At 41.9% G+C, this 15,885-nt stretch overlaps 1 protein-coding gene across 1 annotated transcript; it reads right to left on the bottom strand.

The window, feature by feature from the left end:
* Nucleotides 1-4,837: 4,837 nt before the first annotated feature.
* Nucleotides 4,838-15,080, bottom strand: LOC119648795 (organic cation transporter protein-like). The gene is made up of 7 exons (XM_038050640.1): nt 14,825-15,080; nt 14,487-14,757; nt 6,312-6,418; nt 5,440-6,221; nt 5,197-5,378; nt 4,981-5,136; nt 4,838-4,915 (listed from the first exon to the last, which is right to left on the bottom strand). The coding sequence occupies exons 1-7, from the start codon at nt 14,986-14,988 to the stop codon at nt 4,853-4,855; spliced, it is 1,725 nt and encodes a 574-aa protein (XP_037906568.1). The 5' UTR covers nt 14,989-15,080; the 3' UTR covers nt 4,838-4,852.
* Nucleotides 15,081-15,885: the final 805 nt, after the last annotated feature.

The raw sequence follows: 15,885 nt of genomic DNA, 5'->3' as shown, positions 1-15,885 counted from the left end.
ATATGATGTTCCACTTGTTCCAAGATACATGACTGCAAACGTAGGGTGCGCCCCTACGTTCGTGGGTCCCAGGAGAAGTGAAGCAATTGACTTAACAATCTATACTTCGGAGGTGTTAGAATTGATTACAGACTGGCAGGTGCTAGACGGAGTCTCACTGTCAGAACACCAATCCCTAGAATTCAATCTGGCTATTGCGGGCGAACAGTCTATAATACAAAGAGGGGACCCCAGGAAAAATGGATTGGCCAAAGTTCAATGAACTACTTGGAAATAAAGTGCAGCTCCCTAGGCGACAAAGGACTCTTTTGGCACTTGAAGATGATCTGAAAACTCTGAATTGCACACTTTTTGAGTGTTATGAAAAGGCTTGTCTTATTTCCCGAGGCGGTAAAACGGTTGCAGCATGCCTTGCTTTGGACTACGTGCCTACCTCTTGGTAGAAGGTTAAGGTAGTCTTCCTGGAAAAGATGACTTTCTAATCGAAAAAACTCCAAACAGATCAGCTTGACATCATTCTAGCTGAAAGTTTTGAAGAGACTGGTTGAGCCTCACATTCGTGGGAAGGCGCTAAGATCGCACCCACTAAATGGAAATCAATTTGCAAATATGAAAAATCCTTTGAGTCTGCTCTTCGTTCTTTGGGTTCAAAGATAGAGGATGCAACTCTGAAAAGCGAGTACGCGATGAGGGTGTTGGTGGACATTGAAGGTGCGTTTGACTGTGCGCCTTTCCAAAAACATTGTGATTTTTGCATGCATTTACGCACAAATTAACGGACTCCTGTTTCAGTAAGACTACCGACTAAAACACCCCCTGGAGCGTCCAGAATTCGGACCCGGCCTCAGGCCAGGCCAATTAAGAATAGGAACAATACCCTGTGGATTCAGGGAGCCTCAGCTACCCTGGCAACTCTCCTACCCGTTGAGTACGTGCCACTCTCTCCTTGTGTCTTTGTGCAGCATGGCCACAATTACGGTGTCCGGGGACTCAAGACATCCTTCCACCGAAAGATGATGGCGATGGCGCTCTGGCCTTCTGCAGAAGAAAAAGCTGTGGCAGGCATCATCCATTACATATTTGCAATAAGTAAAGTTGGGCGAGCGTGATTTCCCGATTGTGTGCAGCTAAGATTCAAAATACCCATATCTGTTGAGCAGTTGGGTTAGGTAATAGTTAAGCTCACTGTACTTTCGATTGAACCATAGCCGCATGTCTTTTATGAGATGCGCGGTCCTTTTACCTCCCGATTCTCTTTCCCTAGGTTGCCGCCATGCGTAGAGAGTATGGGCTCTCTCTTCACAAACGAAAGTTCCCTTATTTCTCCCGCCCTTCCTGAAGTATATAAGCCTCCGCTCAGCAGCTTGGGAGTTATCGGAATAACTGTCACGATCACTATTACAGCTGGTTCACGGTTGAGGCGGTGAGATAGGCGGACACAACTCACTGAGCCCCTCGCTTTTGTCCTGACGCTAGGTGTTTATTAGTACTTTTTCTTACTGAGGGAGACAACTCATATTTCGGAACCGTAAAGGAGGACGGACTCATCAGCAATCAACGCCTGGTGGATAAGAGACCTCCGAAGTTGGACATCAGCTGGCAAATCGCAAACATTCTAGCCACAGCCTTGTCTGCGGTATTGAGAATTTGCTCGAAGAAGCTTATCTTCGTGTCTCTCATTATGTTGAGGTATTTCACCGCCGGCGTGGTTTCACAAATCTGAAAAGGCTGGACTGTGGGAACCCTCTTCTTGGTCAGGACAACGACTTCAGTTTCCTCCAGAGCCAGGGAGAATTCATGCTTAACCATCCATCTGCTTACTCGCCGCAACACCATTCTCAGTGTGCGCTGAGCTTGTTCAATCGTGCTCGCGCTAACCAGTGGAGAAAAATCTCCCGCGTATCCCACCAGATGCTATTCATCATGCATCTTGAGTCGTAGAAGGCTATTGTATAAGGTGTTCTAAAGGTTTGGACCAAGGGTAGATTCCTGAGCTCCCCCGACGTCACCTTCATTCGATGTTGTCCTTCCCGGTTCGCGCAAAGTAGATAGTCCCTCAACATTTGCAATAGTTAGCCTGGAGTATGGAAACGATTTTTCACGCACCACCTCGTAGTATTAAAGGCGTTTCTCATGTCGAGGGTCACAAGAAGCACCACTCGCTGCCAATGGCGACTGTGTGCCTCAGCCAGTTTTACCGCTTGGGTCACTTCCTCAATGGCATCAATTGTGCGTCGCCCCGCTCTAAAACCATATTGTGTTGGTCAGTAAACTCCCTCAGCAAATATGGCGTTAGTTAATCGTGACAACATACTGAGCGGACGATACGCTGATGTCGACTTGGGGTCGCCTTTACCTTTCCTTATCAGCACAAGTCTCGCAACCCAGTGGGAGGGGAAAACACCCGCTGTCAAAAATGCGTTTAATGCGCCGAATAGCAAGTCGGCCTTATATTTACATGCGAGTTTCAAAACTTCGCAGGGAATACCGTTTGATCCTGGTGTTTTTTTTTTTCTTCATGGACAGGAGCGCGTCCTCTAGTTCCTCTACGGTGAAGAGTGGGAATTACTTAGTACCCACTCCTTCATCGACAGCATCTGTTCAGATGGGGTTGACAGGAACAAGGGCCTGCACGACCGTCTCAATTTTTTAACGGAGTTGGGGAGGATGACTTCCCTCCTTCTCTTGCACATCCCTTCTATTGCTTCCCCTTAACGCGGTATGATTGAAAATTAAAACATTACCTTGACGATATAACAAAAACTCACTTCGAAGGGCTAACTTTTAAGGGGGGAGGGAGGTGACTGCCAAGAGTTTTCATCAGGATTGATCCCTAAACCTCTGCATAAACTTCGCACCCCTTACGAGAATGGGGTTGAAAATACAATATATTCTCCAATTTTCATGGTGATGCGAAAAATTGTGTAAAAGGTGATCGACCGCAGCACTATCTAGTGGTGAGCTACCGCAACCAGGATGGGAGCAAAGTGTTTTCCATGGGAAAATGCACATATATACCAATTTTCGTGGCGGTCCGTTGAACGGTTTCGGAGTCCATCGATTACGAACGAATATGTCTACTAACCACTTTCGTTTTTACATAATAGATAGAATGTTTTTATTTAGGCAAGTGTACTTCTGTGATGAAAATTAATCCCTCTATGCTGATCGTTCGCAGGCGCTCTATTCTTCAAAATTCTTCCTGAATACACTTATGATTTCACTGACTGCATTCCATGCTTCCAGGGATTCGAACATTTGCGAAATGGTTTTGTCTACACATATCGTCCTCCTCAAGAATAGTTCAAGCCGTCTCCTGACTCATCTGACGTGGTTCTTTCCATGAAACCTCACCATTGTTATCTGATACCATGGGAATCGGGATGGCTCTCTGAAAGAATATGTTCCAGAAGAATTCCTGGGGGAGTTCCTCTCGGCCTGGTTTACTACGGTTGGCCCCCTTGTAGCAGTTGCAGAGTGGTTGTACCGGAGGGGCTCAAGCGTGGAGTTGCGCTGTACAATTCGGGCATTGAACCCCTTAGTTTCAGTAGAAGTGTAAGACAGGCCTTGCATCCACCGGTATGAATGATGAGCCTGCAGTCAGTATAAACCAGTACTATTGTGCTAGTCATGGCAGAGCTCTGATTGTGGTTTTCAAGTCAATCTGTGTTCGAAGAGGACCAATCATGCCTACAGGGCAGGTGCTCGCTTTGAATCCCTAGGACCTTCATGTCCAAGGTGATGTAATTACCAGCCGTAACCATCATGCCCGATCATAAGCTGTGGCGATTATGGTTGCCGCGTACCTTCCAATCGCATCTCTGTAGCCAAATTTTCAATGCGAATACTGTTTCACCTGATGTTCAGAAAGCGCTAGCAATTCTTTTACACCACATACACTTCAATTTATTTAGCGCAGCTATAACATTTTCAGTTTCTCGCTAGCATAATTAAGGTGTTTCTTATTAATAATCCGATGAGCCAACTTAATATCAATGGTGTTCAATTATGCTTTTTTGAATTTTCCGGGAAAGCCCCCTTTAAATTCATCCTAAAATTACATAATTCCAAAAACATGAATATAGAACATGATATTGGAGAGTTTGAAGGGAATCATAGTATTATTAACGAAGCTTTATTGACATATTAATTCATATGGATACTTCATATTAAAAGGGTCTCTTTTCAGGATTATGAGCTTGCAGCACGGTTTGCAACTGAATCTGACTGTAACAGATTTGTTGCCGACCGACTCAAATCAAACAGACTCAATCAATCAATTAAGTTGCTGAACGCGTCAGCTCAACTTGCAATCGACTGATCAATGAACGCCTCACATCCAAAATCTACTTCAGCGCCATTGGCTCTGTTTCTCCCGATGGTTACGAATGTTGCCCGGCCGCCAAAGACGATAATCGCCGCCTCGTGATAATGGAGACAAAAGTATTATAATACATCGCGGGAGTATCGTAACATGCTATGATCACGTCCTAAATGGGTACATCAAAGATTGATATGCGGTTGCTTCAAATGTGGAAATATTGCGAGGGGGATGTCTTTAATTATAAGGCCAGGTTGGTCACGCTGACGAGAACTCCCCAATTATGATTGGTCTGAATATCGAAGCCGATGGGAAATGATCAAAAGGCCGACCGAATCCAAAGTGTCAGCATGTTGTTTTGAGACCCCACTCGGACCAAAACTAGGACCGAGAAAAATTCCGAGTTGATTCTAGACGCTACCAACCTGGAAAAAGGCTAACAGAAGATATTGTGAATATAAAAACTATGATGGTGTTAAGTGGTCACATGTTATTATTATTTCGTAATTCACCCCCGAATTGCTGGAGGATTCACGGAAAAATTGCATTGCCTTCGTGAGACCCAGTATTTTCACCAACGTTGTAGAATCTAGGCTGCAAAGTGTAATGATATCATCAAAGGCTTCATGTTTTGAGCTTTATTGGGCATTTCCATTCACTTCGTTTTTCACGGCATTATTGCCAACATTCTCAGCATCCAATATAGTTGTCGGAAGCGTTGTATTCGCAGTTTCAGGGAATGTCAGCACCAATACTCCGGAAATGATTGCACAGGATCCAAATAGAATCAATGGTAATGCTGGTAAAATTTCAGCCTATGGACGGTAAGAGGGTAGTGCTGGTTGCTCATAAATCTAAGGGAAAATGTTACTTACAAGTAAGGGTGTTTGAGGCGCAATCATGGAACCAATTCGTCCAAACATTATGCAGAAAGAAATTAAACTTTGTCGAAGATTTGTTGGAAACAGCTCCGAGGCATAGACAAATAAAACTACAAAAGATGCTGTTATCGCAAGTTTCCCAAGAAGGACTAGTGAAAATGCCAGCCACGGTTGATCTGGGAAGAAACGTTATCAATTTTTTTCTAGTTTCTATATTTACTTACATTTAAAACTCACTCTCACTGACGAAGTACGACAGCAAACATGCCAACCCGCTGATAATCAAAAAGCCGCTTTGGGAGGGTCGTCTTCCGAGCAAACTAACGGCGAAATAGGAAGCTATAGCTCCTGGTATTTCCACCAAGCAAACCAGCATGAAGTTTACATATTTGTCGCCAGCGAATGATACTGAATTCAAACTTAATCCGTAGTAGACTAACACGTTTGTGAACCAACAAAATGACAAGTTCACGATGCGGAAAAGCAGCTTCGGTGATGTGCATGCATGACAAATGGGATACGATTCGCTGGAAGCGTCTTCTGAACTTTCCTTATGTGATTCGCTGTTTAAACAAAGTTTCTCAAGTGATTGTTCAGACAGTTGAGTCCTATTGAATCTTGCCGCTTTCTTGAGAGTACGTATTGCTTCGTCGTATCTTCCTTTAGCTAATAACCAACGAACACTCTCGTCAATAATCCAAAAGTATGCTATGTGTAAGAGTCCAGGAGCATACAAAAACCTGAGGAAGTTCCTCCAATTGGTCACATATTTGGCCACAAGGCCCATTGTAACTTCGCCCAGTGGATAGGCCGCCGCTAGGATAGCTGTGGATAAAGCGCGTTTCTCCGGGCCAACCAACTCCATTCCAAGTACTATGACGGTTGGATACACGATACCACCGAAAGCATTCAACATTTCAAATACAGCAAACATGATATAGTTCACTGAGAAAGATCGAATAATGCCCATTAATGCGCTAATCGTTCCTGCAAGTGCAAGGATTGTACGTCGGCCATATCTTGTTGAACATCGACAAACGGTTGAAGAGGGGTCGAAAAAGTTTGTCGAATTACAATGGTTTTCGTTGGAGGTATTAAAGTCATATTACCTGTCTGATATGTAGCCACCGATTGGCATACCAATAAATTGTCCAACATTATGAATAGTTCCAATAAGTGCCAATTTCCAAGCGTCGTTTGGACAGGACATATCCCACTGAAAGGTTAAAAAACAAGAACATGAATCGTATGAGTTTGATGGTGGTGGGTTCAAATTTCCAAAGTTTATTTTATTTATTTATTTAAGGGAACAATACACAGAGGATAGAATTTCTAATTATGTACTTTCCCAAGAGTGTGAAGAACGTTAACAACTTATTCTACACTTAAAGCTAGGAAGAGGGGTGGAGTGTGAAAGAAGATATCCAGCCCCTCGAAGGGAACTTCGAAAATTTCTGCACTAGGTGTGTTACGAAAGACAATGTAGAATATAATATCCGAGATAGCAAAGTTGTTGATTAGATAATTAGCGAGCTTGAAAAGATTACCGATATCAATGGAGATTTTATTGTACCGTTTCAAGAGCAAGGCATTCAAAATTGAGTTAAGGAGTCTAAATCAAAGGGCATCATTCACGGAAGTTCATATTGAGATAGTGGAAAAGTGTTAAAGAAGGCTGAATTTAGGTTGGGGGAGGGATGCAGAACAATACTAGATATTTTGGAATCACGATTGGCAATTTCTACGTAGTAGGAATTGAGAGGAGGAACTTGATGAGTAACTATTATAAGAATCTTGGTTGAAATTAAATTTTGCAGATTTTCGAGCAAGGTTGGATTTGGATCGACGAAGCTCCGTTTCGAATTTAAGGTCTGGATCTGGTGGGCGTCAATTTTGACATACGAGGAGAGGCACCGCTCGGGCAAGTTGGAAAGGAATAGGTCGAGAGGGTGGTCCAAGCAGTGGATCATGGCGGTGAATTGCAGGGTAGAAGAAGTATTCATGAAACAAGAGAGTAGTAGAGAAGGGTAGTATGGGTTATTGGAATGGATTAGAAAACTGGAATAACTAGACTAGGTGAGCATTGCGTGGAAAAAATCAGTAGAAGGAAGGGTACGTGACAGACAAACTGCATAATAATTTTTCATACATGTGGGACGGGCAAGCAAAGCATACAAAAAGAGTTTGGGGGAGTAAGGGGAACCACGGAAGGAATACTTTAAAGGGTAGGCCACTATAGGAATTCGTTTTTTTGTTTTTTTTTTTTTAAAGGGCTCTAACATTTCGAAGGACTGAGGCGGTCAAAGCGTAGTATAGGTCCCAGGGCGAAACGTGGACTGGTACCCACGATGGAGCATAAAACCTGGGAAACGCCTGCTCAACCAACACCAACAGCTCTACTACCAAACCCTATCTCCACCTCCACGTGGTGATCGCAGGGATTTCTTTCTTTATGAAAAACTGCAGATAGAGAAGGGTGAAGACGAGTCTCCCGCGCCTAAAAACTGGAAAAAATGTACTGATTTCCTGGAGAAGAGCCACTACACCATTTATTATAGTGGCCATTCAATAAACCATGTGCTCGGAGTAGGTTTCTTAGTCAGCCAAAAAATGAAACCTGTTGTTATCGGATTTGAAAATATAAGCGAAAGACTATGCACTCTACATTTGCGAGGCAAGTTTAGACATATAAGCCTCATTAATGTTCACGCCCCTACAGAGGAGACTGCAGAGTCGGAGAAAGATACCTTCTACGAGGCAGTTGCGCGGACCCTCGAAGCCTCTCCCAAGTATGATATCAAAATCATACTTGGAGATTTCAACAGTCAAGTAGGGACGGAGCCCGTATTCAGGTGATACGTCGGCTCCCATAGCTTACACCAAAATGCAAATGATAACGGGCTGCGGATTATTTAGTTAGCAGTATCGTACGAAATGGTTATTGGAAATACCTGGTTTGCGCTGAAAGCGGTTCACAAACATACGCGGGCCTCTCCAAACGGGACCACTTTCAACCAAATTGACCCCGTGCTGATTGAACGCCACCACCTCTCAGCCTTGATGAATGTCAGAACATACAGAGGGGCCAATATAGACTTGGATCACTATCTACATTCCCCTTTGACAATCAGGTGGGAGTAAATACTGAAGCCATTCACAACACAGCCCTCTGTAACACATATAAGAGGGAAATGATGCCGCAATAACCGCAGTTAACAGAGATCCTGGAGATAAAGCATCAACACGTGATCTTCACAACCACATGAAGAACGTCATCATTGATACGGCCACAAACATACTTGGCCCCAGCCGCAAAAAAAGTCGGAACGGCGGTTCGACGCTGAATGTAAGCTAGCTACGGAACGGAAGAATGCTGTATACCGAGTAATGTTGCATTCTCAAAGAACGCGGGTACGCACACAGACTTATCAAAAACTCCGGCGAACGGAGAAGCGACTTCACAGACGGAAAAAGGAAGCCTGGGAAAACCCACAAGTATGTGAACTAGAAAAGTGCAGGTAGCAACCGCACCAGGCGCGGAAGTTTTAGATACCTCGATGCTCATCCTGCCGAGACAAAGACGGAAATCTGATTTCCGACATGGGCATATTAGAGCGATGGGTTGAGTACTTTGATGAGCTTTCGAACAACCAGAGCATCGGCGAGTTGGAGGTCCCGCCAACTGAGGACGACGGACAAATACTGCCATCAACAAGTATAGGAGAAACAGTTCGTGCAATTCATCATAAGTCGCCAGGAGTCGATGGAATTTCAGCCGATTTGGTTAAATATGGAGGCGACCAATTACACTAAGTGGTTCATCAACTTGTGCTCAAGGTGTGGAACAGCGAATCAATGCCTAACGACTGGCAAAGAGGCATTATCTGTCTCATACATAAAAAGGGAGATATCACATAGTGCAGCAATTATAGAGGTATCACGTTGCTCAGTACCATCCACCATATTCTTCGCTACCTTGCTAGGCCGGATAGCCCCATACGCCCAGAACATCATTGGCCCATACCAAAGAGGCTTCACTCCAGGCAAATCAGCAACAGATCAGATTTTCTCTCTGCGGCAAGCTATGGAAAAACTGTTGGAATATGGACATCAGTTGCACCATCAGTTCATCGACTTTAAAGCCGCCTATGATAGCATAGCCAGGGTAAAACTGTACACGGTTATGAGATAATTCGGTATCCCGAAAAAATTTATAAGACTGACTAAGCTGACCCTGCCCAATGTGCGAGGCCAGATAAAAGCAGCAGGATCGCTCTCAAGACCATTCGACATCAACAACGGTCTACGACAAGAGGATGCCCTATCATGCGTCTTCTTTAATCTGGCCCTCGAGTGAGTGGTCCGTGATGCTGAGGTAAATGCGAGGGTTACGATCCTCTTTAAGTCCACCCAACTACTGGCCTATGCTGACGATATCAAGATCATGGGAAGAACCACCCGAGACGTACAAACTGCCTTCATCTAGATCGATCAGACGGCAATGTTTCAGGCTGTACATCAATGAAGGCAAGACAAAATATATGGTGGCAACGTCCGCACCAAAAACTAACCAATCAACAACACCAAACCGCATTGGTCAAACGGGAAGAATAAAGACAGGAGACTTCAACTTTGAGACGGTTGATAATTTCTCCTAGCTAGGTCGAAAATCACAACCAATAACAGCTACGACGATGAAATCCACGCACGCCGACAGAGCCTATTTCAGCTTACAAAAACTGTTTCGCTCGCAACGTCTCACCATAGGGTCAAAGCTCTTACTGTACAAGACTATGATCTTGCCAGTCCTCATGTATTCCTCGGAGACTTGGGTTCTTCGCAAGAAAAATTGCGAACTCTTGGTCGCGTTCGAGAGAAGAATCCTCCGAAGAATTTTTGGCCCCCTACATGAGGATGGACGATTCCGTAGCCTACATAACGACGAAATCTATGAGCGATACCATGACCGTCCGGTTGTGAATAAAATCCGGGGGGGCGGGGGTCACTTAATCCGTATGGATGAGGATGATCGTGCACGGAATGTCTATAAGGGCAATATCTATGGTAGAAAAAGAAGACGAGGCAGACCCTGCCTAAGATGGAATGATGACGATATCGAATTGGTGGATCTCGGCGCGAAACGGGGATGTCTGGAGTTCCTTATTAAGGCAGGCCTAGACCGGATACCGGTTGTTGCGCCGTTGAGGATGTATTATAATAATCTGCATTGATTTTGCGATTCATTATATAGTTTTTTTAGTAATTATATTTAAAGGATGTTTGTCAAAAATTTTGACTTAAAAAAAAATGCGGCGTTTTCTGCAAAAATCAAAATATCGAAAAAATTCTCTATTATTTGTATGTATAATTGAAAACAATTTCCTTGCTCACCACAAATTGTCCTTGAGAAAAGGAGCGACGAAGAAAAGCTCTGCAGCTGGTATTTTCTTTGCATTACTTTGAAAAAAAATAATTTATGCATTACTTATACAGGACCTTTATCAGGACTTCGATTAACTTCATTGTCCTGCTGAAAACAGTCCACGAAATACGCTCATTTTTTAACCCTCTACAGTGGTTTAACCCCTTAATTGCAATCAGGAATTTACCACCAGTATGTATGTATGATAATGACCAGTTGGGTACATTACAGATGCCATAGGTGATTTTTTCAAGATGGTTCTTGAAGGCGATAAGTCCTCAATATAAGATCGACCATAAGTTCTTAAGTAAATATAAGTGGAACCGACTACAACACAGTGGGAATAAGCGTCAAAACGACTATCCGCATTGACTATGGTCAATCACAAGGGTGGAGCCATCCTTGAGCAGAAAAACTGGCGAAAATTGATCGTGTAGGTCTACTAACACCTTAGAGTCTCGTCAACATGCGCTTGCATGCCTCTATTTCAGCCAAACTTGGGAATGAGGCGAGGTCCTTTTCCGACACACCCATGGAGAAAGGGGATGATCGTCAAGATCCCGAAGATTTTTTATCCAATTTAACCACCTCTCACTTGGATACTACAGAGGTTTTCTTTAGCAATTTGCTTTTCGTATTCCAACTTTACATTTGTTGAGGAAAGATCCTCTGGCCAAACCTGGCCTCTTAGTTGGTTTTGCTGTGGTGCTAGCTGTTTCTCATAAACTTTAGTTCTATATCAGTTTGTTTTTTGTGAGGAAAGTAGGTCTTTCGGCTTTTCACTTTTCGGATGTCTCGGCAGGTTTTGGTTTTGGTTATTTCATAGAAACGTAACTGACCATCGGTATTCGCAGGGCCCTATGCAGATCCTGATTTCAAATGTAGCTGGGGGTGTCTTCTCTGTTTGTTAGCGCTTTTTTTTGGAAAGTTTGAACAATTTTCAAATAAGAGTGCGATAATTGGAGAGCTGTGCGCGCTATCTCTTCTGTCGCGAAGATAGTAGTTGAAATAATCCTGAAATGCGTCAAAAAAGTTTGATGGACAAAGAGCAGACTGCTTTTCGCTCTAGATCCTTTCTTATCTATACTTTGCGGATCTTTGTGAATCAGTATGTCATTGCTTCGCTTCATTTTCATAACCTCTGGAGTCCGGAAAAATTGTTCTTTGTCGTCGTATTCAGTCTAGTTATCGATGACAACCTTCATGATGCTTTGTCCAAATGATGTGGAATGTTTCAATGAACAGTGACGCCTTTCCTTAAATACCTTGACTACGCTAATGACATCTGGTTGCTTCCGCTCCGAGCGAATTTGGACTGAAGATGAACACAAACAAAACCAAAATTTTCAGTCCGATGGATCACCACACTCTTCTCAACTGAATTAGGGATCAAAACAACAAAATCCACTGCACATAGTAGTAGAACAGTAGTTTAGGCTTTTCGAGGAGACCTGAATGGGGTGCGATGCTATATGTATGGAATTTCTATGAATAGTTTTAGTTTTGATATTGATCATAGTCTGAGACCACCAAATCGAAAAATCTGAAAAAACTACTATTCCATATCTCTTATCTGTGAAAACCAATTCTTTTTAAGATAAATATCAGTTTTGTGTAATAAAACAAATTAGTTTCGTTATTATACCTAATGTTTTTTTTACTAGAAAGAGATAACGTGTTAAATTTTTGTTTGTACAAGTGTGCATGGATCGTTTGTATATAGTAAATATGAGAGCGAAGAAATGTTGATGGTTTTTAGAACGCATCACATCTGAGTAACTTCAAATGAGAGATTGCGACACATTTATTTATTTTTTTCAGATTTTTCCGTTGTGTAGTTTCTGAGAATGGGTCCGTGAAAGAAATAATCACTTTCGACCCCCTGCACTCCATACCTTTCTGACAAATGTGAAAACTAAAACCGACTTCGGGAAGTACTAACTAACACCTTTCATTTGATATCCCACATGACTATATTTGGTGAAAAAAATTACACCCCCCTTTTGCATGTACGAGAGTCCCCACTCCACCACGTAAATTTTACGTAACTTACTGTATGCGTGACGGTTCACAGCTTCTACCTTCCCACCAAATTTGGTGTCAATCGGTATAACCGTTTCCGAGAAAAATGCGTGCGACAGAAAGGAAGACAGACATGTGAGGAGTGACCAGATCTCCCATCATTAATATTGGTTGCTTTACACAAAACCTTAAAAATAGTCCGGTGAATTGCAATTATCCTAGTTTCCGAACCGTAGAAATATCTTCTGAAGAAGACGTGAAAGTTTCAAAGAATTTCGTTGGACAGATTTTGAAATATGGTGGCATGCATGGCATGCAGTTTCGAGAAAAACGCATTTAAAAATGAGAATTAACTATAAAATCTTAACTGACCATTAATCTGCCATACCTACTCCATAATTCTTCGATTTCTTCAAAAAAGATATTCTCGCTCTTTTAGCGTCATTCGAGCGCCATTCGGACCGGCAAAATCGCACTTCATTACGGCGATCGACATAAACCTGACATATGACGCTTTACCTGTTAAAGGAGGGAGGGCATAGGGTTAATTCGGTGAAAAAATGCGGTGTTTTTAATTTTTTTTTGCGAATATAGATAGTACCAATTTATTTAGACAATTTCCATATAATAATGGAACATGTGAACAATATTTCCTTAAATTTTTATTCCAAAAAATTAAAAATTAAACGAGTGGCAGTGAATCTCAGGAGGCACTTCGGAAAATATTTGTTTTGCGGAGATGTTTCTCGAGGAACCGCGGTGGGATTTTTTTTTGTCGATTTTTTAATTTTTTGGCGCACATGGAAGCCAGTAAATCGGTTAATTTAAACAAATTTAAAATAATTAATTTTTTTTTTTTAAGAAAAAGGCGCCCAAGGACACCTAGAGAGTTATGTGGGAAAGTACTGTGCACAATATCAAAACGATTGGTACAATAGATTTTGAGTTCTGGCGTACAGAGACTTCAAAATAGCAAGTTTCAAAAAAGTGCTTTAAAGTTTTGCACACTGAACTACCCGACCTTCGTCAATTTTACTCCGATCGATTTGAAACTTTGACACAATATTCATGAGACGTTATACGTTCATCAAAAATACAAAGAAAACACCTTCAAAATGTTGCATCAAAAATATATTAAAAAGCTAAAATTTGTAAACCAGTGTTTTTAATAGGCATACATTTTCAAAGGTATATCATTTACTATACATTCTATGTACAGTATAATCCCGATAATTCGTACATCGATTATTCGTATGACCGGCAAATTTGTACAAATTTGTCGGTCCCCAGAGTTAATTTTCTTTATTTTGCACTCCCGATAATTGGTAATCCCAATATTTCGTATCAAACCGTCAGTCCCTTGACGTTACGAATTATCGGGATTCTACTGTGTGATCATTAAAGTTCGATAAGTCTATCAGAATAATCAAGTGGAAAATTAGGAGATCCGTAATCTTTCCGAGAGAGATATCTCCAATGGAATGATCGTTCAATCTACGCTGAAGAGAAATCATTGGCTGAGATTAACCTGAAAATCCAAATCGAAGGGAAATCACCCAAAGGCCGAATGACGCAACGATCGCTTGATATGATTTGGTGACATAAAAGCCAATTATCCTCAGCAGATTCAAGCCTATAATCAAAGAAAGTGGCGAACCTAATTTAGACAATCCGACTCCATTACCAAACGGGACAGGCACTAAGGAAAAAGAAGATTTCCTAACGTTAGCTGAATTGTTAGCTGTCACGTTTTTGTCAAACTTTTTGAAAAGACACAACTATCACGAGTAGGTAGACAGGCGGGGGTTTAGTAGCCTTCTGCATGTACTTTGCTCCTTACCTCTGTTGCAATGGTCCTTTCCTCAGTTTTGTAAACAAACTCACTACAAGACTCAGTTGTCCTTTGGTCAAACATTTCCGCCGAACAGAATCCATTGCTGCTACTAATACTGCTCCTGTTTTTAATATCCAACGTTTCACTAGAATTATATGGTCTGTACCGCGTGCACTTTGCGGGTGCTCCGTTTTCGAATGGTACACTATTATTTATCCACGGTGGCAAAAAGGAAATATTCCTGGCACCATCTAGGTCACATTCATTTATAAGGCATCTGAAAAGTTATGTATTTAAATCCGGTGTTTTCCTAAATCACTTCACTATAGGCACGTGTTTTTCACCTTTGCTCTACACCACTTGCTGCGAAGGCAAAACTCAACTCTATTCCGCAGAATAACATTGGGAGGCTTATTAGAGCACAGCTCAGTATTTGAAACACACCAAACTGCCCAATTTCAGTTAGAATTTTATCTAAATCGTGATTACTGTCGGTTGGAACTTCCATTTTTGTTCTACCTTTGATCTAACTATACTTTCGCGTTTATTTATTTTACTTGAATGGCCACTACCTTGTAGGAAGGCGGTAAAAAGAATACTAATCTTGGACCATCGGCTTATAGATGAATCTTATCTTTTATCAACGCACTATAGTCTTATCGAGATGGCTATTATTAAAAAGCTTTATTTGCATTTGTTTCCCATTTCAATTTACGCAAATGGTTTGTTGAACTGGTTCTCTCGTCCGCAGTAGTTGATTGGCAAACTTCCAAAATTCAAGCTCACTCGACCGCCAACTATTTGGAGTGAATGGAGGCTATTTCTATCACTAGTGGAAAAGTACATGCATATTAATATGAGTAATTATTTTAATTTGTGGGAAAGTGCACAATAGTTGGGTCTAATGTGTTTAGGGAGAATTATGGTATGAGAATGTCCAGAGTCACACTATAAACCACGATAATCCACCAATCTAGGAACCTAATTTCGGCCAGTATCGCCCGATGTAGTACATCATATTAAGCCTATCTTCGAGGCATCTCTAACAACCGGTTCACAAGCACATGTCATGTTGTTTAATTTTGATCGCCATTTATGTTGTACCAACATTTTCAACACCAAGATTGCGGGGAAGAACCAGTCAGAAACCGGAAGACGAGTCCACTCTTTTTAGTGTCTATCCTCATGACAGAAAAAAGGCATTGTTTAGTAAGCATTAAAGAGCCCTCTCCTAAAATAGAATAGCTACAAAAAATGAATGGAAATATACTACGTCTATAATTTATTCGAAATTCCGCTCGTATTGCTAATTTCTTTCTTAACGATGACGTTTAGGCCAAACTACGGCTTTTTTTAAAACAGGTGATATATGCCAGTGAGACGAGTCTGTTTATTCTACGATTTT

The sequence above is a fragment of the Hermetia illucens genome, chromosome 2 (assembly GCF_905115235.1).
Source record: "Hermetia illucens chromosome 2, iHerIll2.2.curated.20191125, whole genome shotgun sequence".
Taxonomy (NCBI): domain Eukaryota; kingdom Metazoa; phylum Arthropoda; class Insecta; order Diptera; family Stratiomyidae; genus Hermetia; species Hermetia illucens.
This window is presented reverse-complemented; position numbering and strand designations above follow the sequence as displayed.

Excerpts from the sequence above, each read along its gene's own strand:
- LOC119648795 (XM_038050640.1), bottom strand. The coding sequence starts at position 14,988 with ATGGAAGTTCCAACCGACAGTAATCACGATTTAGATAAAATTCTAACT. Across the intron at positions 14,758-14,824 it reads GCAAGTGGTGTAGAGCAAAG|ATGCCTTATAAATGAATGTG; the intron begins GTGAAAAACACG and ends ATAACTTTTCAG. Across the intron at positions 6,222-6,311 it reads GGTGGCTACATATCAGACAG|ATATGGCCGACGTACAATCC; the intron begins GTAATATGACTT and ends ATGTTCAACAAG.